This window comes from Anolis carolinensis, chromosome 5 (genome assembly GCF_035594765.1).
Source record: "Anolis carolinensis isolate JA03-04 chromosome 5, rAnoCar3.1.pri, whole genome shotgun sequence".
Taxonomy (NCBI): domain Eukaryota; kingdom Metazoa; phylum Chordata; class Lepidosauria; order Squamata; family Dactyloidae; genus Anolis; species Anolis carolinensis.
Window position 1 is genome coordinate 125,014,446 of NC_085845.1, and position 27,964 is coordinate 125,042,409.

Below are 27,964 nucleotides of genomic sequence, written 5' to 3' on the forward strand. Positions count from 1 at the left end.
TTATAAATGGTACACAGGTCTTGCAACAATGAAGCTCCAGTGGAAATATTGGGAAAGAGGAGGATGTTGGAGAGTAGGTACTAAAAGAGATGCAAAGCTGAAGAAGAAAGAGATGAATAAAAAGTCAAAAAGAGAGCATAAAAATATGGAAGAATTATTGGAAGAGGAAGCACTGAGATTTTTGCACGCTCTTAGAAATTTTTGCGCGCTCTTAGAAATTTTTCCAATATTGTCAGACTTCAAAGAAAAGTGTAGCAATTGTTTTTGTCACTTGTTGGCAATTTTTGTAAATCGTAGACCAAAGCTATACATATTAATTGCTGGTTATATCTAACAATTTTCCAATCGTGTTTTAGATTTTAAAAGCTTTAGCAATTTAAGTGCAGACTGAAATGCAGTTGTTGCTAAAGGAGTAATAAGAATAGCATTCATACTTAGAAGTGAATAAAACCACCCCTGTTTTGTGGAGGTACTTTTCCCCTTTGGATCTGTTAAGTGGCCAAGCTTGTAAACAACAGGTTTCTTTCATTTTAAACCATGCAGAGAAGATAGAGAAAGAATTACATATATTCTCGTGGTGCAGGAACACTGATAAGTAGCTAGTACAATTCTGTGCAGGTTTTCTTTTTGACAGGGTCATATTATGTAGGGTACCATAAAAGAATTTGAAACTAGAATGTACTTGTCTGTTAATAGACACAAATGCAGCAAAGTATTTTTGGGAAAACAACATTTTAGAGACATTCCAGAACTTACAAAGAATTATTGAAAACTTTTTTTAATCTAATGTAGGTTGTAAGCCTGAATGGATTATGAGCCTGAATGAATGGAGGACAGACAGGATCAGAGACCTCTTCACACAGTCCAGGGGGGTCATGCCGTTGCTCCAGCAGTCACTGGTAAAAAGGGAAGGAGCACAGGGTTCTTCATGATGCCCTGTGAGCCCTCCCTTCTTCCCTCATCATATGGTGGGGACAGGAGAGGGCATGTTGGCACCCTCATTCCTGTCCCCATCAGATGGGAGAAAGGGCAGCAATGCGCAGCAATGCACATTGCCCTGCCATCTTTTCTTCCATCATATGGAGAAAAGGGGGGGAAAGTGTGGACAGCTCAATCAGAGCTACCCAAAACACACTTTCTTCTCTGTGGTGGAGGAGAAAGTACATTCTAGCACTTCCCCTCCACTTCGGGAGGAATGTGGATGGGGCCTGCCACGCATCATCTGATGATGCTTGGCGGACCCCATTGAAGCTGCAAATAAAAGTAGCAAAACTGGGCTATTTTGGTCCATATAGACAGGTCCCAGATCTATTTAATTCTTCAGATTATTTTTCATCCATAGCCTTAGAATTACATAGTTGGGAGGAGTACTTATATATTTCCCCCCGAAAGGCTCATCTAAATTTATCTTATTATCACCACAGAAAAATTGAATCTTTTGTACCACAACTGGTTCTATGAAGTTGATATATTCATTGTCACAATACTTTTAACAACCATAAATAATGCATAATCTTGGTATGTGAGAGTTCATACCTCCTAACAGTTCACAATGAAACTGAGCACATGTGGCCAGTGGCATCACATTGTGATCAAGATGGTAAGAGTTATCAATGAGGAAAAGTCCACAAGCTAGGAGGTACATTTGCACTTTGCATTCAATTTGCAGCAGTTAAAGTAAGGTGAAGGTAAGAGGGTGAAGCAAGACATTGGGGCATTTTAAAGATGGGATGACAAAGCTTTAAATGGGGCTCTGCCAAATCAGGACAGCTGGAGGATGTGAGAACTATTGGTGAGAGATTCAGTGCACCCTTTTCTTCTATCTCTTTTGCAGGCAGTCACATATTCCTTAAAGGATTAGGTTCATACCATGAGGAGTTTTATAGACTCAGCACTGCTCCTGGAGTCTCAGGCCCCATATACACTGCCATTACAGTGCAACTTGAACTGCATTGTATGGTCATATAATCCACTTCAAAGCAGTCAAATACCATTATACAAGTCAACACTGATCATATAATGCAGTTCAATCTGCACTAAAATTACAGGAGTAAATGAGCCCTCAGATAGCAGCTGTAGCGCAAATTACAATTCATTAGTTCTGGTTAATTCATCAAGTACAACCAGTATTAAAAAGAAGAGACCTCACAACCACTGCAACCATCTGAAGTGAGTTCAGATGGTTGCAGTAGTTCACAGTTGCCACTTGATTGTTAATTGGCCCACTTTGAAAAAAGTGTTTTCTACTTATCTCGAGACAACTGCCTTGGCTGCCAGTTTTTCTTTTAGCAGTTTCAGGTGCTGATTCTCTTTACTTGTTTCAAAATACCTGTGATTTAGTTTTCAGAGAAGGTCTGAGTGGCATTTTCTGACCTATCAAACAATATGCAACCTAGGTTATAAATGTTTCAGATAATGTTCCCTGCCATCCAGTCCCTGGCCTTTAAGATCTACCCATCGAGTACGCATTGAAATTGCCATCTTGTGTGGAGTCCTGGTTGGCTCTTTGTTGTTAGAGCACAAGACGTCTTGTGTATCTGTTGTCTTCCTAGTTTCCAGAAACCTGAAAATTATTTCAAGACTACCTCCATGTTAAAAGGTTTGAGATTGCTGGTTCATAGTTAGCTTTTCATGATCATCCATAAATATATGAAGGAATTCTATGTAATATTACCTTCATTTGTATATGATGGATTTTCTAAGGAAACTGTGTATGTGTGTGATGTTCAGTCAGTTCTTGGCTATATGATGTATGTTATTTCAGTTGCATTTGGCACTTTATTTATGAGAATACTTTTTGCTCTAAGTGTGGACTACTGCAGTAAAGAATTAGCTTATCAACTGAAGTCTGAGTTTTTAGCCTTTCTTTAAAATATCTTCATCAAGTCTATGCTGCCTATATGGTTCACTGATAGCTTAGAAATACAGTATATGAGTATTGGCTTGACTGATAAAATATTACTAGATGCAGCATCTTCTGCCCTTTGATTAAAATGCTGTCCATTGTGGTAGAGTTCTCTACATGTAATTTAATTTTACTAATAGGTATTTCTTTTGTCAAAAGGGCTCCAGTAGCTTTGTTCAAATGGAATAGCAATTTCCTATGTTCCTTTGGTCACACTGTTGTTGACATAACATCTGCCCCTTTTCCAGGCACCTTACTATTCAGGAGCATTTGCTTTTACAACATCACACTTTCAGTTCTTCTTCTGCCTAATGCCCATACATCACAAGGATACTCCAGTGTTTCCAGTTACCTTGCAGCAAAAAGCTCAATAGCTAACGGTTATTCACTTTGATCAAATGTCATTTCAAAACACTAAAGCAAAAACTTGAATTTCTTTTTTATGGACAATATGTCCCCAGATTTTAAGAAAAGAAAACACGTTTAAATTGAGGCACACAGGATACTGGGTGTTAGTGTGTGTATGTGCTCAAAGCATCAAACCTTGGCTTGTGAACTCCTTAAGTAAATAGGTACTGACAGTTTCTCAGTCCTAACCAACTCAAAATATGCTTCAAGTGAAGAAGCTATGAGTGACAGTTCTGTGGCTGAATGAGTTGTGCCCTAAACCTTTCAAATTATCAAACATACCAAGAATGATCTGATAGTCATTTGAAAACCAGAGACACTAAAAAGTAGCTCCCTATCAGAATGAGCTGTGAACCATGGTACGCAAGAGCTCTTACAAATAAAACAACTGTAACACAGCCACAAGTTCTGTCATGCCTCTGGGACTGGTTTTGGGAAGAGGCAGTGGTAATGTACCCATTTTCTGGATAATGATGAAGAAAATAATGTGTTTTTGCATAACATGACAAGGTGTTTTCAGAGTATGGGAAAACTTGAAGACTCTGTCATCATCACTATCACAGCTGTAGTAGCAGTCATATAGCTTAATATTGTGCCATATATTTTAAAATATAAAGAAAATAAGTATCTGTTAACTGCTTAACTGTTGAATACACAAAACACAAAAAGCAAAATGAATGTGAAAGGATAGGATACAGTTGGAGATACCAACTATTTACAGCTTACTCTTGTACATCCAACATTTGGAAACTTGTGTTTTATACTGGCTAAATGGAATTCGTCAAAATATACCTGTTTGTTTTAAAAAAGCAATTTTTGGGGATACCTTAAGCCTCTCCTTTTGTTACATATCACAATTTTGTCCCTAATTTTAACATTCCCAGTTATGCAGGGATAGTTCCAATTATTTTGCCATTGCAAATTTTCAGCTGTTTTAAAAATGTCCCCAGTTTCTCTCTTCTCATCCCATTTCCCAGCTTATTAGTGGTTGCAAACTGAATTCAAAGTGTAAAAGTATTTTACATATTATTAACTCAGTGGGAGAAACTCTTGTCTCAGGCAAAGTCAAACTCCTGCAGCCTTTCTTACTTGGCTTTTACTTTTTCATCTGTGAAATGTTGGAGAGTATGACATTCTTAAAAGTAGTGTAGTCTTCTAGGGCATGGCATAGCAGCCTAGAATCTGTGTTCAGTCCCAGCCCAGCTATGGAGCTCAGAAGGTGGAACTGGTATTTCATCACATTTAAACTCAACTTAGAGGATAAACAGGTCCATGTGTACTGTCCTGACCTCATTGGGGATGACTGGAATAAACATACAACACAGGAACTTGTTTCTTTTCCACATCAATAACTCTGTTGCTAAGATAAAAATTAAAAATGTATAACTATTTGCACAGCAGCTGTTAGACATTCTTATGTCTAACAACTTGTAGCTAATAATTTTGCATTTTGATTTTCTCATGTATTTTTAATATATCTTTTTTAAAAATCAAATAACGTGTTCTAGCAGACTGTCATCTAGTTATGAAATATAACATGTTAATTTATAAGCCACTAGCTGTGCCCGGCCATGCGTTGCTGTGGCGAAGTATGCTGGTATGGGAAGTAAAGTATTGAGGAATTGGTGGTAGTTAAGGTAAAGGGTAAAGGTTTCCCCCTGATATTAAGTCTAGACATGTCTAACTCTGGGGGTTGGTGCTTATCTCCATTTCTAAGCCGAAGAGCTAGCGTTGTCCGTAGACTCCTGCAAGGTCATGTGGCATGACTGCATGGACCGCCGTTACCTTCCCGCCGGAGCAGTACCTATTCATCTACTCTCATTTGCATGTTTTCGAACTTCTGGGTTGGCAGAAGCTGGGGCTAACAGTGGGGGCTCCCTCCGCTCCCCCAATTCAAACCTACGACCTTTCGGTCCAGAAGTTCAGCAGCTCAGAGGTTTAACATGCTGCGCCAACAGGGAATATTATTTCCTAAAGCTTGGGAATATACAATATTTCTGATGTTTTTGTCTGTTGGAGGCAAGTATGAATGCTGCAATTAGGCAAAATGATTAGGATGTAATGGCCTTGCAGCTTTAAAGCCTGGCTGCTTGCTCCCTGAGTGATTTTTTTGTTCATATTACAGTAGAATCTCACTTATATCCAACATTCGCTTATCCAATGTTCTGGATTATCCAACGCAGTCTGCCTTTTAGTAGTCAATGTTTTTGTAGTCAATGTTTTAAATTCATTGTGATATTTTGGTGGTAAATTTGTAAATACAATAATAACTACATAGCATTACTGCGCATGGAACTACTTTTTCTGTCAAATTTGTTGTATAACATGATGTTTTGGTTCTTAATTTGTATAATGATTACCTAATTTGATGTTTAATCGGCTTTTCCTGAATCCCTTCTTATTATCCAACATATACACTTATCCAACGTTCTGCCGGCCTGTTTATGTTGGATAAGTGAGACTCTACAGCATATTTATAATCTTATATTATCTTCTGAGAACTGGATTATATGAAGCCCCTTCTACACAGCTGTATAAAATGCACACTGAAGTGGATTATATGGCAGTGTGGAATCAAGATGATCCAGTTCAAAGCATATAATATAAGACTATAAATGGGTTCTATAGCTGTGTGGAAGGGCCTTGAGTCTACACTGCCATATAATCCAGTTCAAATAAGATAATCTGTATTTTATAGGCAGTGGGGAAGAGGCGTGAGGCCTAACTCTGCCTGTCCCCTGGGCTTAGTGGGTTGCTAGGAGACCAAGTGGGTGGAGCTTAGCCTTCTAAATGTCAGAAATTGTATAAAAACAATTATTTCTCTCTAATTAGGACTTTATTTTTCTTTTCTTTTTGTTGTATGAACATAGAGGCATGGATGAGGGCTTGTGCTGTCAATTTTCGAGGTTGTGGGGTATTTAATTTTGTTGTTTTGTCCTAGGCCAAAATTTCATTACCCTTTTATATATATAGATTAAAAAGATAGATAAATAATTATTTATGGGCTGAACAATCCATTGGCATTAAGGGTATTCTATAGCAGGGGTTCTCAAACTTTTTCAGCTGCAGAGTCTTTTTTGAAGCAAAAGTTTTTCGTGGAGCCCCAAGAAATGTTTATATATTATATTATATATTAGGCATGGACAAACCTTTTGACGCATTGAGTTTTAAAAATTGACAGATTGGCCAGGCCAGTGGCAGATGGATGGAGTTTGTGTGAACTAATTGACAAACAAAAAACAACCAAATTCCTATGCACACTGCACATAAACATAACAGTATTTTAGTCGAAGATGCCAGGGGCAATCCAGTCCAACCCCCTCCTGCCATGCAGAAACAACACAATCAAAGCACCCCCTCCCCCCCGACTGGTGGGAGGGAAATAGGAAGCAAAGAAGATGAGGGGGAAAGGATCTGGGTGGTGAGTGAGCCGGGGGGGAAGCCTTTTGGGGCAAGGGAAGGGGGAGAACCTTTGGGGGTGAGGTAGTGGGAGGAGCAGGAAAGAGGATGTAGGTTTAGAGGGAGGAGCCCTCAGTATGCTTTGTGGAGCCCCAAATGCTTCACAGAGCACACTTTGAAAACTACTGTTCTACAGCATTTAATGTAAGTAAATAAAAATTCCTATGAGAATAATTTGCCAAAAGGGATCCATCCATCTTTCTTCAAGCTCTCCTTTGAACACCACCACACTTATTTATTTCAGCCAATATACAGGTACTATGTTGCTTATATCTCTTTTTAATTCATTTATTCACTTTTGTTTTGATTCTGTAAGACACAATCTGCTGTGTCATAGAATCATAGAATAATAAAGTTGGAAGAGACCACATGGGGCATTTAGTCCAACCCCCTGCCATGCAGGAGAAGCACAATCAAAGTGTCCCTGACAGATGGCCATGAAGACCTCAGAAAGGGGTAGTTAGTCCTTTTAGACTAATATGTGGTCTTCAGGTTGCCATTTCATGTCATGTTATTCAGTGTAACATCTTTTTATCCATTGATAGCATAAGGCCATATATTTCTATATTTAATCTAAATTGCTCAGTGGAAGCAGATTTTACTGGCCCTGCTCCCTTGGCCATTGAGGATGCCACTTGCTAACTCATTTCTTCTAAAAATTTGTTCTGCCTTTATCTAAGGGCTGGCAAAAGCTGAGGAAGCTTTTTGACTTTGTAATCACTTCAGTATTAATTGAAAAGACCCAAAATGTCTCATTGTTTGAAGGTATTTTATCCCAATGTCATGTTGAGGCTTGAGGCTGCTTAGAAAATCACTGAATTCAATGACAAACACAATTTTTATTTGCTGCTAGTGGCAGACCAAAATGAGAGCCCCCCTGTGCATAAGACATGACTGAAGTTATATACAGTCCTAAATAAGCACATTGAATGCAGAAGATTTTATATCAGAATAGACATGTCTAGGATTGCACCACAGACAGATTAAAAATGAAACAGTTTTTGTAGATCATTGTAGACCAGGATTTATAGATCAAAACAGAGCACACACTTTTAGATTTCCTGAAAGAAGGGTAGCATGATAATGTGGCAAAAAATTATAAATTACGTACAGCTAGAAAAGGGCAATTTAATAACCTTGTAATATCTCTCAAGTGCAATACTACTTTGCAGATCATTCCTGTACATATTTACATAGAAGCAAGTTCCAATACATTGGAAGTTTTGAAATGTTTTCAGTTCTGGCATCGCTGTATTTATGGCTATTTTCATTTTGGAGACTAGGTTGTTATTCACTTTCTTTTTCCCACTGATTACTTTTATTAATTAATAAACAAATGTAAACCAAAGAATAGAAATCTCCTCTTGTAATAAATCAGGAATCTGCTTCCTAAGCATTTGTTGTCTGCATTAAAATGTTCATCGACACTATCCCCCTTCTGGGATAGTAAAGCCCCCATTACAAAATGTTCTCAGTTTCCACTTGTATTATTATTTCAACTACCCTCAATATTTAAGTTAAAATTATTTAAAATTATTGTCTTTTTGCCCAGCATAGGTTCTTTGTTTTTAAAATGATAATTTTAGGTCACTAGTTTATTTGAGTGGACAAACAGGAATTGTATTAAAATCCTCAGGAATCCAATTACTTCTAATTACCTACAATTAGTAGTCCATTTTCAAATCTAACTAGTTATAGATTTATAGATTAAGTACATACTGGGTTTTTAGTCCATGGGGCCCACTTCTCAATACTTGTTTGATTCTGTGTCTGTAAGCAGACAAAAAAATCAGTTCAGATACAGTGCTGGTTTCTGAGAAGAACATCTAGTAATTGTTCCCTAAAAAGCATTCTCCTCTAGCCAGAAAGAAAGTTTATTTCTCATATGTATGGTTGGTCCAATTATTTTGGCTGCAATCCTAAACACACTGTTAGGAATAAGCCCCAAAGAATACTGTGGAACTTATTTCTTAGCAAACCCCCATCCAATTCTGCTGGCTTTTAAGCCCATAAATCTCCCAAAGTTGCTTTTTTAAAAACTACCATTCCATGCATATTTCTGTCAGGCATAATAACGAACAAAAATGAAATAACTATGTTTGAAAGTCTGCCTTGCCTGGTTACATGGAATTAATCTTTAGTTGTCACAAATTATAAGACTTAGAAGTCTGTTTTAAGTAACTTGAATACTCATTTTTCCCACCCAAATGTTTGAAAAGTGACGTAATACACCATATTTGTTAGACTTTACAAACTGTGGAAAGTGAATGAAACCCGCTTGCTTGAAGTATTTTTCAGTTGAAGGAGTAAAATAATTTCAGTAAAATTTCTCTGTGATTGAATTGCAATAAAAACTTAAATCTTGCGAGGAAGGGCATTACTTTAGTCATCCAAAGAACAAATTACTTTCACATATAAAAGATCTGAGTACTCTTGGAAAAACACACTCATTAAATATCTCCACTTTATTTTGGATGGAGTTTCAACATTTCAGTAAAATAAGGCATTTAAATGGTAAATTTCATCTGCATACTTAATTGCCTTTTCTCACTCTGAATGCCATCTGCCTAACACCATTTTTGGCATTCTCTATCTATAGTTCCAAATACTTAGTTTAATGTCACAAATAACTAATTAATTTTACAGATGAATAAAGTTTTAGGATAAGGCTCCAAAATTGGCACCCAGGAGAGCCATTTTCTCTCTGATGTCTTTGTTATGATCGCCAAAGCATTGCGCAGGGGATACAATGGCACACTAGCTTCCGAGCATCATTCCCATATGCCTAATTGCAACCTCATTTAAAATAACTCTTTATTAAAGTATACTGTTATAGTTTTAAAACAGGAGACAGCAGCATCATTTCTGCCACACACTGCAGTATTTTGATCCAGAGCTGGATGGGTCTGATTACTACTGTGTAGTTTCCGTAGGATTATTTTCCAGCATATCCCAAACTATCCACACTGCCTTTAGTGCTAGTATTGTACACAGTATGGGGTGGGGAATAGGCTGCAGTAGAAACTTGTTCAAGCAAGTTGACATCAGAGCACATATATTGGCAATAGATCCCATTTCTCAATTAAATACATAAATAAGATTATATATGGTATATACACACATACTGACATATGCTGTGAGTAGATAAAATTAAATACCGCTTAAGCGAGGAGGTATGTTATGGCACCATAAAAAGTAAATACCAGAGAATGCCGATGATCAAAGAAAGGAGGAAGTCTGTGATCTGGGCTCTTCGACATAGAGGATGGAGTGACAGCATCCCCTGTGGCCGGAATTGAGCACAACCTCCAGGATGCTGAAGATGGGAAAATGCCTATATTTATATCTCTATCTGTTGTCTGTCCTCTCTGTATAACGGCATTGAATGTTTGTGGTATATGTGTTCTGTGATCAACTCTGAGTCCCCTTCAGGGCGAGAAAGGTGGAATATAAATGCTGTAAATAAATAAATATTTGCGGTATGTGTATTTAAGTTCCTGCTGCTACCCTGTTTTTACCTCTGACTTGCCCAGTTGCCTCCCACACTTTCATGTCTCCAACCCCTTTTCCTATTTTGTTTCTCAATTTCTACTTCTTGATTCACTTCTTGATTCCATCTCAAGAACCACAGCTGGCTTCGCTGGATAATATGCTTGAACACTGCAGATAAATAGTTATATCATTGTATGATAGACCAAATATATTCTGTTGACTGCACTCTAGTTTTAAACTGGCAAGAGTTTACAGCAAATAAATTAGGGAAGAATGATACTTTGTGGCATTAAAAAACAGGGTTTTGTCTACATTGTCTTTTTTTTTCTTCACTGTAATGCATATTTTGGATATGCAGTCCACTGCCTTATACAGGTTTGCTTAGGATCAAGCTCCTGTTAGATTCATTGGTACATACAACCAAATGACTGTGGTGTTGAAATCAAGCAGATTGAGCCTGTACAAGTTTACTTTGCAATTAGTCCTCCTGGATTTGTATGGATTGCTTTCATTTAAGTGTATGGAAAATTACAGCTCCTTCCAGTATTGCTCCAATAATTCTTAAATATAGATCATAGTAGACTCTCAATTAACCAGCAGTCATGGGTATTATAGATGCTGGATAAATGTAGTTTCTGGTTGCTTGAGAGTTACTAGTAAAATAGGCTTAACTAATAGTATACCCCATACTATACCATACCTGATATTAATATTGAAATATCGTAATTAAAAGCAAATTAAGATGAATAAACCAAACATAAATTAATATAGCCTTTCTGTTAATAATTAGTTTATTTTAACTTTTATTTAAAGTATTATTTCTTTGATTTTTTTTCCAGTTGCTTAGGAGTTCTGGTTTATTTACCTCTTCACACAGGCTTATTTTTGGCAGTGGCAACAGATTTTTGCAAGTTTGTCCACTGATCCTACTGACTCCCATCACTCACCAGAGAAGTACATCCGGGGTGGCTCCGTGACCAAACTGGGGAAAAAACCTGCCTCCACCAAATATAAGCTGGCAGCAAAAGATGGGAGGCTTCCTGTCTTTCCCTTGAAATCAATGGAAAGAGCCAGCTTCTTCGCACTTCCCCCATGTGATGAGGTAGGGGGGGAGACAGGATGTTGCAGGGCATGGGGCAACAGGTACCCAATCCCCCTGGGTGGGCATCACTGGGATCGCCATGATCTGCGGCGATCCACAGCAATTCCAGAGGTGTGTGTGACAAGGTCAAATATAAGTTCCAGTTCACTGAGGGTCTACTGAAGAAGGCTGAACATAGATATGACTATGTCTTCATAGCAAGTGGGACATTTCCAAACTAGGAAATAAATCATCAACTAAATATTTCTTTAGCATTGTTACTAAACTGTATTCTCTCTTATGTCTACACAGGGCCTTTTGGGAGAAAAATACGGAAGTATGCGAATACCAGGAGAAGTGGAATCATCAGAATTTGAAATGATTCTGGATGCTACTGTTGAGGCAAAACTGGAAACAAGGATTTTGGAAGAGTGGTATTGCAGAGATGAGAATGCAGTGCCACCAACTTATTATCTGAAACCAAAATCTGAAATGCTGAAGAGCAATCCCAATATGGTAAATCACCTTCATTTAATGTAGACTTCAACTTGTTTCATAGTATGTTCTGGATGCAATCATTCCATAGGGTTGATGGGAAAGGAGTCATCTGGGAAAGCCATGGCAGTTGTATTTATAGTTCATAGTATAGATATATATTCATACAGATATATCCTATAGCCCTGTTGATATCATAATCAAATTTCCACAGTTCCTATTCATGCTGCTGCTTCTTTTTCTTCTTCTTCTCTCTTTCTCTTTCTCTCTCTATTTCTGATTCAGTTGACTGGCCAGGAGCTGCGTATAGTTCAAGAGAACAAATTTGATCACCCTTAAATAAAAAGTTCAAACACTCCACTGGTTTGTAGAGATAGAGAGACATTAATATCTAGAGGCTGTTGAGCAAAATAATTTTTTGATTGCAGTCCAGTTCAGAGCTGGCAAGAGGCCAGAGTACACACGGAAGCATATACACCATTCCACTTGGCATCTTTCCTCACAGCCGACAGAACAGCCGATAATTTAGGAAAATGAATTATCCTATTCCATGGCTACACCATTCAGAGTTCATTTGTAAAATAGAACAGGATCCCAAAGCAAAACAGCTCTGAACCTGCTCTTGGAGGGTTGCAGTCTTCAAACCAATCAGTGCAGAAATAGATGCAGAAAAATAAACCTCTTCAGATTTCAAACTGAACCCTTGTTTAGGGGAAATTGCTTTCAGCTCTTACCACTATAACATATTGTACATGCAATAGTACTGTCTCAAAATTAGATTTGGTTCAGTATGATGCACATATGAATTGGACTGGCTCCAGAAAGTGCAAGGCCTGAAGCAAAAGACTGCGCCAGTGTACTCAAACTGCAAAGGACATAGGCTTCCATTTATCACCAGCTTCTAATATTAACAAAAAACCTCTGGATTGGCCAAGCCTACTATATTTATTTATTTATTTATTAGCAACATTTATATCCCGCCCTTCTCACCCCGAAGGGGACTCAGGGCGGTTTACAAGTATATATACATACAATATATTATATTATACAACTATATTGCAATATTATTAGTAATATTGTATTTAATATAAATATACAATTATAATAGTGAATTATAATTATTATTGCATTGTATTACATCATAATATTATTATTATACTATAAAAATTTATCATACTATAAAAATTAGGGCTGTGATCTTAACTTTATGTTCTTGATCATAAGTCTGCTCTTCACCTCCACTAAGTGTCTTGTGGGTCCTGGCCTGGAGAACATATATTCATCCATGCTTGGATTTGAATAAAACTGCCTTCAGCTGCCTGGCTCTGTCAATATATTTTACTGGTATATCTTATTTAAATCACCTTTTTCACACATCAGCCTTTATGACATATATGACTTTGGAAGTTCCAAACTTAGTTTCCATTCTCATATTGTTGATATATAAGTATGGATCAATACAGTTCATTAGTTGTTTATAAGGTCTGTTTTCATTATTGATATAATCATTAAAAATGATACTGTTGCAGTCAATCTGCTACTGTCGTAGATATAAATGATACTGTTACTATGAAAGCACTAGGTGGAGGCATTCACACTGTCAATACAGAAACCACCATCAATATTAATGCCATTTTTGACGTTTAGTACTTGGAGACGGATGTGGATATGGCAAAAAGAAATTAGTTACAAGCTGCCTTTTTTGCCACTTCTCCCAACAGTGGAGCATTAGTCCACTTGAAAAGTGAAGTTTTCTTGGACTTTTATGAATTGCTATTGACAATAGACTATGGAGAAAAAAATGGAAATGGAGTAAAGGCAATCTATTATGAACAAGTTGTAAAAATACAAATAAATGATGATTTCACTAAAAAAACAGAAATTCAGAAAGTGTCAGACAAGAATGCGCACTTTCACCTTTACCTTTTATACTGGCAGTGGAAGTATTGATGAGGCAAATTCAATCAAAAACCAATATGGAAGGTTTAACAATTAAGCAAGAAAACTACAAGTTAAGACTCTTTGCAGATGACATTGTGATTTTGACACAAAATCCTCTACAGAATATTCCAAAAGCATTAGAAATAATAATGGAATTTGGAAATGTGGCAGGACTATCAATCAGTCAAGACAAAACAAAAGTTGTAAAAGTTATACTCATAATATGTATAAAGAGAAGTTCAAGTTGCTGAAACAAAAGACAAAAATCAATATTACACCTAAAGTAAAATATATAGGAATTCAATTGACAAATAATAGCTCTGAACTATTCAAAAATAATTATGGAAAAATATGGAAAAGGAGTCTCCGATGGTGCAGTGTGTTAAAGTGCTGAGCTGCTGAACTTGCAGATCAAAAGGTCGCAGGTTCAAATCCGGGAGCAGAGTGAGCGTCCACTGTTAGCTCCAGCTTCTGCCAACCTAGCAGTTCGAAAACATGCCAATGTGAGTAGATCAATAGGTACCACTCGGGCGGTAAGGTAACGGTGCTCCATGCAGTCATGCCAGCCACATGACCTTGGAGGTGTCTATGGACAACGCTGGCTCTTCAGCTTAGAAATGGAGATGAGCACCAACCCCCAGAGTCGGACACCTTTACCCCCCCCCCCCTTTACCCTTTTAAAAAGATACTAAAAGGAATATGGAATAATTTGGAATTGTCCCTACTTGGAAGAATATGGACAGATGATGATGATGATGATGATGATGATGATGATGATGAACTTTTAATGAAGAGAAACTGAAATAAGATTCTAGGGCATTGGTTCTCAACCTGTGGGTCCCCAGATGTTTTGGCCTACAACTCCCAGAAATCCCAGCCAGTTTACCAGCTGTTAGGATTTCTGGGAGTTGAAGAGCAAAACAGCTGAGGACTCACAGGTTGAGAACTACTGTACTAGAAGATCTTGAGATAATACTGGAAGAAGATTGGCTATTGGACTAACAACATGACTCTGCCCTTTACTATAGTAGATACATAGAATTTTTTGGCTTTTATATCATCCTTGTAATTGAAATGAAGAAATAGATGTATAAAAAGAGAAAAATTGCTTTTAAAAGCCTGTTTTTTCCCAATGTAATAAGGACATTAAGAAAACTTTGTACATTTATCATTTTCTTTGCTCCTTTTCTTTGACCCCTTCCATCTTTTGCAACATATTTAATGTTTGTAACAATTTAATCTATTAACAATAACTCCACCTCTCAATGTTTTTTTTCTTTTCCCCCCCTCTTCTCCCTTTTATGTTGTATAAATTGAAAATTTATTTATTTATTTATTTATTTCAATTATTTATACCCCGCCCTTCTCACCCGAGGGGACTCAAGGCGGCTTACAAGTGGCAATTGATGCCATTACACTGATATAAAATAAACTAAAATGATTAAAACAGTTAAAACAATCATAAAATAGTCATAAAATAGTCATAAAATACAATATACAAAGTTTAATGTTTAATAAAATGTTTAATAATTTTTTAAAATCTCCCTAAATTCAAGAAAAATCTATATTTTTCCTTCTAGGCTTTTATTTTCAGGCAGTTCTCAATGCAAAGACACATTCTTCTGCCATAGTTCAAACTGTCAATTGGCTTTTATTCTATTATTTGTAGTTTGGTTTACATTCTGTTCTGTAACTGTTAGACGCCCTGCTATAGAATTTTCATGAGTTACCTTCATGAATGTTTTTTCTACACATTCTGCAAAATACAGAGAAATGTGTGAATATCCTTGATGTCTAAGGCAGCTTTGTTATTGATGAATTATTTGAGCTAGATCTTGAATCATTGTTGGTTGTTAGCGTATTTGTAACCTCCATTATTGGCAAAGGTGCAAGTGCTGGCATTGACAGCACTAATTTGTTTTTTATTTTTCTCATTTTTAAGATGGAAGCATCCTCAAACCCTGTAAGTGAGACCAAATGGCAGGAGATAACAGAAGAAATTAAGATGATTATTAAGACAGCTGTGAAGATGCTATATGAAAAGGGGAAAATGAAGCACAGTCAAGCAAAGAGATATCTTTTTTCTGGTAAACCTTAAATGCAGTTACGCAATGCACAGGCAGATATACACTGATAATTATCATCTATAGCATATTTCCATGCTCAGGGGAGTATGTGCAAAACAGGAAACATTTTGCTTTTCTTTTAATTTTAATCACTAATCATACATAATTATAAATCAGATATAACAGTACCTAGAATCTTCCATGCTCTTTATCATGCTCCTGGGTGACTTAAAAATAGGAAAGATAATGGGGAAAAAAATCACAAAATGCATTTATTTTTTTCCTTTTGGGGCCCTATCACCAGCAACAGAATATGGGGAAAGTATGTGGCCTATTGTGGAGTTAGATTCAACAGAGCATTTTTCACTCTGTTTTGTAGGAGCTTTAGATTTCCTCTTCCTCTTTTTATTCCCCTCCCAGCTATCGAAGATGAATTTGATTTTGCATTAGGAAAACAAACCCCAGCTTTCCTAAAGAAGTGTGTTTGCTACATACGGAAGATTGCAAACATAGAGCGTTTTGTTAAAGTTCCAGAGATGGAGAAATACATGGATGTTCTTCACACAGGTGGAAAGCATACACGTGACCCAGAAGCACTTGAGAAACTCATCAAACTCAGGGATGAATTTGTTCCTACCATTGTAGCATCATCAAATCTGAGAGTCTACACTTCTGTCACCCATTGTGACATCAAATATGGTTATACACAAGAAGTGGAGAACCACTACATTGAAGGGCTTGGCAAACAGTTTTATGAAGACATGGTTGATATCATTCAAGCAACTGTGCAACAGAATTTTGATATAGAGACAGACTGGCTCTATGATGAAGTCCTTCAACATTCCTCACTGTGTCGAACCTACTCTTCATTCTATGAATACAAGTGTGATGCTAGGAATATTATGCACAAATACATCCGGCCTAGGAAAATGGGCCACATTAACCCTCTTGTCATATATGGAGGACCATGCACTGGAAAAACCTTCTTATTAGCAGAAGTTGCAAAGAAGGTAAAGTACACAAACCTATCTGTATTTGCTATACTATAATAAACGTAGCTACAGAAATGCAAAGCTGTTTTTATTTTAACCATATTTTACAGAAAGCTGTAATTCTAAACCCTCCTAAGATTTCTCCATGTATTCCCCCCTCAGAACAGATCAGTATAGATCTTGGCTATTTTAGAGCCAAGATTCTTTTGACTCTTCAGTAGGGCTGTTTAACGGGGTAAGCCATAAGACTTACAAACTTGCAAAGCAATGCTTTGCACTGGAATAAAGATCCCAAAGAAATCATGTAGCTATCATTCTGGTTAGCTAAGAAATGACATAGTGCTAGGCAGTGGCCATTTATGTAAGATACACAGAAGAATAATCATGTTAGCACTTGTATATTAGAAGCTTTTTTTCATGTCAGGAGCAACTTGAGAAACTGCAAGTTACTTCTGGTGTGAGCAAATTGGCCGTCTGCAAGGATGTTGCCCAGGAAACTCCCAGATGTTATACCATCGCTTCTCTCATGTCTCTGCATGGGGAGCTGGAGCTGACAGAGGGAAGTTCACACTGCTGTCCCCAGATTCAAACCGCAGAACAGCCAGCATAAGGGTATTTTGATTTATTAGGCTCCCATTTGCCAGTTACTTTGTAAGGAAAGAAAAAATGTGCAGCAAAAGCAAGAAAAAAGACCTAAGAAAGGAACACAGCAGCTTTAACCAAATTGATGGTCAGCTGTATAGACTTTACTTCCATGGGGCTGAACTTCCCAATATAGATATTTAATTTGATTCTCATCAATATTTACTATTTTAAGATGTATTTGTTTTTTTACTGTGCTTTATTTGTTGTTCTGGTAGTTCAGATAATAACCTATCTACGTTTCTGTATTTGTAGGCTTATGGTTGGTTGAAGGAAGAAATGGGACCAGAATCTGACCCTGTAGTAGTTATCAGATTTTTGGGATCCACTGAGATGAGTACAGACCTAAGGAACCTGCTTCAAAGTATTTGTGAACAATTAGCAATTAACTATAGATGCCTCGTGCAAAATTATCCCAAAAAAATCCACGACCTCCGGGAGTTATTTATAAATCTTTTGAATGAATCTACATTTCATAGACCTCTGGTTATGATATTTGATGCTGTGGAGCAGCTGTCAGATAATGATGATGCCAGAAAACTATGGTGGCTCCCTATTCATTTGCCCCGTTCAGTGAGAATTATCTTGTCAACACTGCCAAACAAACATGGAATCCTGCAAAAATTGAGGTGCCTTATACATAATGAGGATAACTACATTGAATTGACACCTAGAGACAGGAAGATGTGTAGTCAAGTTCTCAAGCAACAGTTGCTCCAAGTTAAAAGAAAAGTAACATCAGGGCAGCAAATCTATGTCAATGAAGCTTTTTCCAGATGCACACTGCCTATGTTTGTAAATTTAACCTTCAGAGAAGTCCAAAATTGGAGATCTCACAAAGATGTTGATGAGTCTTCTCTCTGTGTGACTGTTCATGATAGTATAGAACAAATGTTCTGGTCAGTAGAAAACAACTGTGGACCCAGACTTGCCTCACGTGCCATTGGTTACATCACCATGTCCAAGTCTGGTCTCAGTGAAATGGAACTGGAAGACATTTTGGCTCTTGATAACACAGTTATGTTCGAACTAAATGACAGCATCAGGCATCACAACCCATTGAGAGTTCCTTACATTTATATTGCACGACTGAAAGAAGGACTAACTGGATACTTAATGGAAAGGCAAGTTAAAAATGTTACCCTTTTAGTATGGGCAAACAGGCATCTACAACTTATTGCCCAAAAGATGTATCTTCATAATGAAGAAGATGTTCATGAAATGCATACAGTGATGGCTGAATATTTCCTGGGTGTTTGGTCGGGAGGTAGAAGGAAGTCTCTTTACAATGAAGACCAGTACCTGAATGGTTGCCTTGATAGTGACAGTAGGAGCATGAATGATGAAGAAAAACATATAATGGATCAGACCAATTTTGATAGGCAGTCACCTGATCAGCCTTGGGTATTCCAGTGTAACCCTCTGGAACCTGACATCTTTTTTGTCAACCACAGAAAAATGACAGAACTTTTACACCACTTGACTCAGTGTGGGAAAACAGATGACATGCTGTATGGTGTCATTATGAATTTCAGTTGGTTATATACTATGATCAAAATTGGACAGTTTGACAAAGCCCTCTCTGATGTGGAATTGGCCTACAACTATTCACAAGAAAAAGAATTAAAATTCCTTGCAAACACACTTCGCGCTATAAAATACAAAGTGATAAAATATCCAGGTACCCTCTCTGCTGAATTACAGCAGAGACTTCTTCCAGTTGTTAGTTCATTGCCTAAACTGAGACAGCTTCTTCTGGAATGTGATAAAGATGGTCCGAAATACTGCTCCATTGTTCCGCTGCATTCTTCAATGGATGTAACTTACAGCCCTGAGAGACTACCGTTGTCTTCCAGTTGCACTCAAGTCACCGAAATCCTGCCTACCTTTAATCCAAGTACAGTCATTGTAGCTCTTGAAAATGGCTCCATCAGTACCTGGGATGTAGAGACTCGTCAGCTATTACGGCAAATAACAACAGCTCAGTCAGTAATCCTGGGCATGAAACTCTCTAGTGATGAAAAGTACCTTGTTGTGGCCACAACAAAGAACACACTCTTGATTTATGACAACCTAAATTCCTGCCTTCTGTCTGAGGTAGAGATTAAGGGATCAAAGCATGGTGGAATTGGTGTAGGTTCCAGTTTTATAAATGGGTTTACTCTCTCAATAAATCATGCACTTTCATGGCTAGAAGCTAGCAAAGACATTACTGTAATAGATCTACTTTATGGATGGCCACTTTATCAATTCCATTGCTGGTATGAAGTGACTTGTGTCCAGTGTTCCCCAGATGGAATGTATGCTTTCTGTGGACAGTACTTGAATACAGCATCTATATTCCATTTAGGCAGTGGAGACAAGCTGGCTACTGTGACTTCAGAATTTTCTGGTGGGTTTGTTAAATATCTTCTGGTCCTAGATACAGCTCAAGAGATGGTGATGGTGGACAGTGAAGGTGGTCTTTCCCTTTGGAATACTGAAGAAATCACCAACCCCCAACTGACAGATGACTTTGATTGCAAGAGGGGAGACAGTGAATTTATCAGTATTGAACTAGCTGAAGACCAAAGTGCGATTTTAATATGTAAGGCACTTAATATAGAGCTGCTGGACACTGGCATGTGGAAAGTTGCTGAAAAGTTTAGAGCTAAACACAATGAACGCTTTATATCAGCTGTGTTGTCCAAAAACGGTGACTGCATTGTTGCTTCTATTGAAAATACCTCTGCCATTTTTGTTTGGAGGAGAGACACAGGACAGTGTATGGCAAACTTACAAGAACTCTCAGGAAATATTGTCAAATTAATTAAGTCAAATCATCATAATATGCTGCTCTCCTTATCTACCAGTGGTGTCCTTTCTATCTGGGATATAGATATTATAACTGCAATGTCCAATATTGACAAAACTGGCAAGCCAATCCAAAGACTGGTGTTGCCCGCCAAAGGTGAAGTGATTTACACACTTGATGGGTCTGAAGTTATACATAAGTGGAACTTTGGCACGGGATTTATTGAAGCTATATTTAAGCATGAAAGTATTGTTGAAAATTGTGTGCTGACTTCCAATGGAAAGTTGATGATTACTTCCGACGACAAATGCAGTCAGTATGTATGGCAAACTGGTTCTGGTGAAAATCTCTTCCGCATTAATGGTCAAAGGATAAGCCAGTTGCTGATAACACACAATGATCAGTTTGTTGTCTCCCTCTGTGAGCAAAATGCATCAAGAGTCTGGAGACTGGCGACAGGCCACAGAGTTTGCAATATTCTTGTTGCCTTACAGAATGCATTTATAACCACTGCTAATACATTTGTAGTTGGAATGACAAAAAATAAAGTGTTGGCAGTGAGTCTCTGGACTGGGAGTATAACCAAGAAATTCTGTTGCGATGATGGGATAACTATTGTTGATATCAAACTGATCCCAGATTGCCCTGACATAGTGGTCTTTATAACATCAACTGAAACTGTGAACATCTGGAGTCTTACTGAAGAAGTCATCTGCAGACGTGTGCAACTCCCCAACACTTTCTTAAAGACTTTAGAGGATTTTGAAATATCACCCAATGGGAAACTGGGGATTATATCCCGTGGTGATGAGAATATCAATGTACTTGATCTTCACAGTGGCAAGCTTCGTGTTGTTCATGCTTCTGGCATTATCTGGAGGCAGAGGCTGTCCCAGGATGGCCGCTACCTTGTCTACATTTGTTTTCGTACTGGTGAAGAGGATGATGATAACGGTGCAATTTCCATCCTAATCGTAATGAGATTGGCAGATGGCAAAAATATTGGTGCTTGTTCCCTTTATAAAACTCCAACTTTCCTTGCTCTTTCCCAGAGGCATTTGAACATTATTGTTGGCTTTGATGATGGAAGCATAGGCACTTACACTGTAGTGGATCGAGTGGATGCAGCACTGAAAATTAAAATTGCTACTTCAAATAGCCGACAGATTTTCAACAATGCAACACAAGTGATTAAACCGAAGTGTCACAGTTATAGCTTCAAGGTGACAGCAGATTGCATCTGGAGAGAGTCTACAGAAGTGTTTGCAAGAGATAGTCCAATTACAGTGACAGACCCAGAGGCAAGTGAAGCAACCCCAACCAAAAAACATAACTACTGCTATGACAAAGTGTGTTCTGCCATAGATTGCAGAGGGCACGGATTCACTTCTGACAATTGATTATATATATTTGACAAAACAGTTCATCATTCCACACAACAAATTTCTGTTTATCTTGTTTGTATTTTGTTATAACAAGTTTGAAAAGAGAACAATTAAAATGAATGGGTTGCAAGTTTAAATATTCAAATGTGAATCTTAATCCAAGGCCCTTAGCTCAAAATTTCTAGCAATATCAACATTATTTTCACATTACACAAATTTTTGGAAATGATTTTTAAAGCTTTTTTAACAATAAATAAAGCTATGTTTGAGCCTCAAAGCTACGTTTCATATTGGAATGAGGTAAACCAGCCATTTTTAAAAAAAAATCAGGTGGCTGTAAGTCTAAATCTCCAGGTATCTTGAAATAGGTACAGCATGCAAAAATGGGTTTTATCCTTCTAATGGTGCACATGATAAGATGTCACATGTCGGCCTGGAAGACTTGATGCATTCCATAAACATTTGAATTAGTAGCTTCTACTAATGTGTTAAACAGCTGTTGGATTGTGCCTCTCCTTTTAAAAAAATATTTATTTATTTACTTATTTACAACATTTATACCCCGCCCTGAGTCCCCTCGGGTGACAAGGGTGGGGTATAAATGTTGTAAATAAGTAAATAAATAAATATTTGAAAAAAAGGAGAAGCACAATCCAACAGCTGTTCAACACATTTAAGTGTTACTGATTTGATTGGAAACAAACACATCTCACCGGATTTGACTTTACTCCACTCTGCTTGGATTGCATCCACTGATTCCGCAGAAATAGGATAGAAGCCAAACTTTAAAAATAGCAACATGTGAGGTAGCTAATCAGTCATCTTATAATCAAAAACACTTTTACGCAAATTGTACATTTGTATTTGTATTCCTGTTCTTTTGTTACAAAGGTACAAATGATAGGAACTACTAATTATCTTAATCAAGTAAGAAAGGGTCCTAACCCCTGAAATTGTGTTGTTTTCTGTCTCTTTCACAGTGTATTTTAGTACTGTGTATACAAAAAAAAAATCTTCAAAGAAAAGGGCATTAGGGATAAACAGTGACATCCTCTTCCCACCTCTCATTCTATTGTCTCTTTTATTTTAAAACAGATATCTTAATCCTTCTGTTATAAGCAAGTCCATTTTTTAATCCTTGCTGAAATCTGAGCAGGAAGCATTCAGACATGCTGTGTATTGCTCTTGATACTTGTAGTGTTTGCCTTACTGTCATTCCTGTTATTTCCTGTGTGAAACACAGATCAAATGACCAAATACTCTGGGACTAACATTATGCTTATGTATGTGCTGAAAATTCCAGTTGCCCCAAAGGGTTCTTTACTGTTCCACTTTATAATGAATTTCTTACTTCTATATACAGTATTTATGCCTCTTCACTTCCTGCTGAAGGACTGTTCATGGCCTTTTTCTAGTACTTTTATCAATTTTAATGCAAACATGGTGAAATATGGTCCTTTATTTTTCATCACTTAGCTCATTTAGCTGAACCCACTGATGAACTGATAATTTATACACATTCTGTCCACAGCTCTATTAAAGTAAAGTACTTGGGATTAGGGTGGCTAATCCTTCCCATTTGCTTGGGAGATGCCAAAAACAGGCACCACCAGTGTGAATGGTTTGCATGTGTATTAATGGGGCATTCTCCTTCAAAAGACATGTGTCAATCACTACAAGTGTAGTTTTAAATGGAGATTCAAAAAAATAGGCCAACACCCCATTCCTGACAGGAAGTATTTTGTACAAAAGAAGTACTATTTCAAAACATTTTAGTATGAACATCTCTGGAATGCTGATTTGCATTCAGGGTCCTTCCAGACAGACCCTATATCCCAGGATCTGATCCCAGGTTTTTTGTTTATCCCAGATTATCTGGCTGTGCGGACTCATATAATCAAGTCTAAAGCAGAAAACCTGGGATCAGATCCTGGAATATAGGTCCTGTCTGGAAAGGCCCTCAGATATGTATCATTCATTAACTGTAGTGTAATCACAAACTCATCATCACCAACTTAGTCCCAATTCAAACAACATTTTTCAATGCAGATATTCCGCTGAGAGTCCTTAAGTGCTCAATTATTCTGGAATGAGAATCAAACAATGTACACACATATATGAACCAGCCCTAAGATTTAGCTGTCAAGTGTTTATATGATAGCAATACCGGTTCCACCTCAGTGTCAGAAACTACAACATGAAGTTGACATTGCATACGAATTTAATGCTGGCTTTACAAGCAGATACATAGAGTTTGGTATTACAAGATCATAATGTCATTTGACTTATGTGCAGGTACTTTAGTTTAGTCTGAGCTGTGGGATTACTTCACTACTTATTTTAAACATGGCATGTCCTTGACATATGTTTCAAAGGATACAAAGTCAACAGATTTCCTTTTCTTTTTAATAGTTAACAACCAAACTCTGAGGTTCAAACCACATATGAGATTGAAAGACCTGTTTGTTTAAAGCAGAATTTTTCCCAGTTGTGTATAAAGTGACTTGATTTTGAGAGTGAAAGGCTTTTATGTATGGTGATATTTAATCTTCCCTCCCCACAGCCTTTTCCTCCATACAGCTGAGCCCTCATCCTGCATGAGAGATCATCATCTTTGGGAGGGGAGTAAAGCTGTGGATGTAGACAAGGTTTGGCATCCCCTATTATCCCTTTGCTTTAAAAATTGGACACACAAAAGCTTCACTTTATGCACTTTATTGGGCAGACCTAGGTCTAATAAATGGGACTGCCAACGTCTTTTGTGTTTTGAGCCTCAGTGACTGATTTTCTGACAAAAATAAGCACCTAAGCTAGCGAATAACTACAGTGTGTGCATATTCTGTGTGAAAGCCAATGTAGTATATATCAAGTGACTTGAATGACTTTTCCTAACTTGTTTGCAACCAATAGATCATATTGAATGTTTTTATGTAAACTTTGTATTGTTGGGGAAGAACTACCCAATCAGAGATTTATATTTTCATAAATGTTCAATTTAGTTAAATTTTGTTACAGAGTTGTTAAATTAGAAATCTATTGCTGTCTTCAAACAATATACAGTCTTGTGTATGCATTGTTTGTATGAATAAATATAAACTATATAATGAAACAAATGAAGGCATTCCAATTTTATTGGGAAATCATCTTTCCTTCTGGAATGGGTGGAATTTCAGTGATGTTCTCTGCTGCTCTCCAGCTTTGTTGAGCAGTTATGAGCAATATCCATTCAATATAAAAGTGATTCCCAAGGCTTATCCACTTCCTGATATCGCATCACAGATTGAGCCGGGAGTATTTGTCTCCGTAGAAACAGAGAATGCCAGCTTCAGCAATGAGCTAAGTCTGACGACAGAGCTTATGCTTTTCCCAACTGTGTTAATGGCTGCTGTTCTGTCCTATGATAAAATGTAGAATAATGTGCTTAAGCAGTGCTTTGGAGCTAAACATGCCCACTGTATATGATAGTAAAGTACCTGACATCCCTGAGAGAGATATACCTTTAGGGATGCTATGCAATGCTTCTCCGTATGCTTAATGCAATACAAGTCAAAATATAGACTTCTCACTTGCAGATACTACTGCAAAAATGTCTAGATGGAGATTTCTGAAGAGGCAGACTATAAAACGGAAATGATTGCTGGTAGACCTATGTTTAGGCTGATAGCAGTTGAGTTCAAGGTGAATGTGAAACATGGATTTGTGGAGAGCAAATCTCTAGGTCAATACTAAACCAAGGGATTTTGCTAATGGGCAGAGCAGCAAATCAAGTTGCCCCACCACCACCATCCAAGTGCATCGTACTGAAAGGTTTATTTCCAAAATAGAGTCATCATTCCCACAAGAACTCTCCGTTCATACAGTACAATGAACAGAGTTGCTACCTGAGATGACTGCTATCATAATTGTAGGTCAACAGATACATTATCCAGAGTTTCAAAGTAACAAAGACAAAATTATATTCTCCCCCCCCCCCCCTCCTTTAGAATATTTCTGGGAATTACTATTGTGTTCAGTATGATGATTTTGTGCTGAGAGCTCCCATTTACATTGAGAAATAGCAAAACCTCTTGACACAATATTACCACTAGGTGGTGCAATCGCCTTGAAGACATTTCCCCCTTGGCCACTTCCCACATCTTTTTTGTGATGTCACAAATAAAAGACCACATAACTGGAAATCAACACTCTTCTATTGTATTGATCACTGTTGCAACCAGTCCACAGATCTGAATATAAGGATAAATTAATACTACATTCCATAGTTTGTCGCGATTTCCATTTTCTCCATTCATCAAAGGTGCATATTCAGTGGAAAACCAGCATTTGGCATTTGTGTCTTGTTTTACTTTTTTTTTAACAAAATGAAATTTCTCACAGCTATGTAGCTAGTATTGTAATTCATACGTGTGGGGATAGGGTATCTTTTGCCCATCTTCGTGAGAAGTCTTCTCTAAAATATTCCTATAATTTATTTTGCGATTACAAATAAGCAACTAAAGATTAAAATGAATGTGCAAGTTCATAATTGAGCCATCCTTTCAAAATCAACTCATAATATTTATTTATTTACTTACTTCATTTATATCCCATCTTTCTCACCCTGGAAGGGACTCAAAGTGGCTTACAACTCTGGCAAAATTCAATGCCGTATAAAAACTACAATAAAAACAGACCCCAACAAACACATGAGCAGATAAACACGTAAAGTAATAAAACAGAATAAACCTTACAAGTTAATAAAATATATATATATAGTAAAGGTAAAGGTTTCCCCTGACGTTAAATCCAGTCGTGTCCATCTCTGGGGGTTGGTGCTCATCTCCATTTCTAAGCCAAAGAGCCGGCGTTGTCCGTAGACACCTCCAAGGTCATGTGGCCAGCATGACTGCATGGAACGCCGTTACCTTCCCACCAGAGCAGTACCTATTGATCTACTCACATATGCATGTTTTCGAACTGCTAGGTTGGCAGAAGCTGGAGCTAACAGCGGGCGCTCACTCCGCTCACCGGGTTTGAACCTAGGACCTTTCGGTCTGCAAGTTCAGCAGCTCAGCGCTTTAACACACTGAGCCAGCGGAGGCTCCACAAGTTAATATAGAGGCTTTAAAACTTACTTTTCTCCAATATATTTTAATGACATTTTTTCTGCGTACTGTAGAAGATTCAGAAGCAAATCCTAGGCACTTTTTATCAATTTCCTTAATTGTCAGCACGTTCGTTGAGCTTTGTTTGAAAAGTGAGCCTTAAAATCACTCAACATTCACTTGTTGCTTCACACTGGAAAAGAAGATGGTTCATGGCAGTCCTTCGGGCACTCTCATCTCTACCATTTCTGGGCCAATTTCAAGTAATTATTATGTTATTTGACTTCCTTTTTTAAAAAGATTAAAAATATTGGTCACCATTGTTCTCTAGAACTGGAAACTCTATGACTCTTAATTCCAATTACTATTCATTTTTATCTGTGCTGGGTCCCATTCATTTTAAAGCTGAAACTAACTTACCATCCTTCCTGTCAGTTCTGTAGTAGTAGCAGCACCACCACCATCATCATCATACAAGTTACACAGAAAGTCGGCTGGGTGCTAAGTGGGATTGGCTATGATGTGGGGCAGCAAGTGGAGAACCCCTCCATCAGAATTGACCACAAGCACTTCCACAAGTCAAGCGCTGCCCACCAAATCTGATTTTCAGAGCCACACCCGCACTCCACCCTTTGCATAACCAAATCTGTTCAGCAGCTCATCCCACTGTGTTGTATTTTGGGAATACAAGGAAATCTGGCCTTGCCTACTCAGTTGTGTGTGCCTAAAGCAAGAGAAAATCCATTGTTTAGAAAACAATTTAAAAAAATTATCCAAAGAAAAGAACCTGAAAAAAATCAAGAACACTAGTTATCCAGATATTTTTAATCTCCATTCCCAGAATCAGGAACCATTGATCATACTGCATTGGGCCTCTTGGAGAGAAAGGTCCAAAACACTGCAAAGGACACAAATCAAGAACCACTGATCTAAATGACCAAATATATTAGCCTATAACCAGTGATAAATGGAGGAAATAGTTTTCCTCCTTCAAATCCCCCCCCCCCCAAATAAAATAAAGTATCCTCTCTCTAGCGGTCCCTAGTAGCCTCCACTCAGATAATAGAACAATACTGAAAAGATTTAATAAAGAAAATCAAATGTAGAATACACACACACACACACACACACATATACATACATCACATCTGTACACATAATAAAAGTGAAAATATGGCTGGGGTGTCCACTTACACAGACAAACTCTTGCCTACACAAAC

At 37.6% G+C, this 27,964-nt stretch overlaps 1 protein-coding gene across 3 annotated transcripts in view; it reads left to right on the plus strand.

The window, feature by feature from the left end:
- Positions 1-27,750, plus strand: part of nwd2 (NACHT and WD repeat domain containing 2) — an 86,583-nt gene extending 58,833 nt beyond the window's left edge. For 2 of the 3 annotated variants that reach the window (XM_003226253.4, XM_008119012.3), the window contains 4 exons: positions 11,658-11,861; positions 15,724-15,868; positions 16,268-16,857; positions 17,737-27,750. In XM_003226253.4, coding sequence (XP_003226301.2) covers positions 11,658-11,861; positions 15,724-15,868; positions 16,268-16,857; positions 17,737-21,675 — 4,878 coding nt within the window. In that variant the 3' untranslated portion in view covers positions 21,676-27,750. Of the gene's footprint in view, positions 1-11,141; positions 11,367-11,657; positions 11,862-15,723; positions 15,869-16,267; positions 16,858-17,736 lie in introns of all 3 variants that reach the window. The other variant, XM_062982218.1, reaches the window with a different exon arrangement.
- Positions 27,751-27,964: the final 214 nt, after the last annotated feature.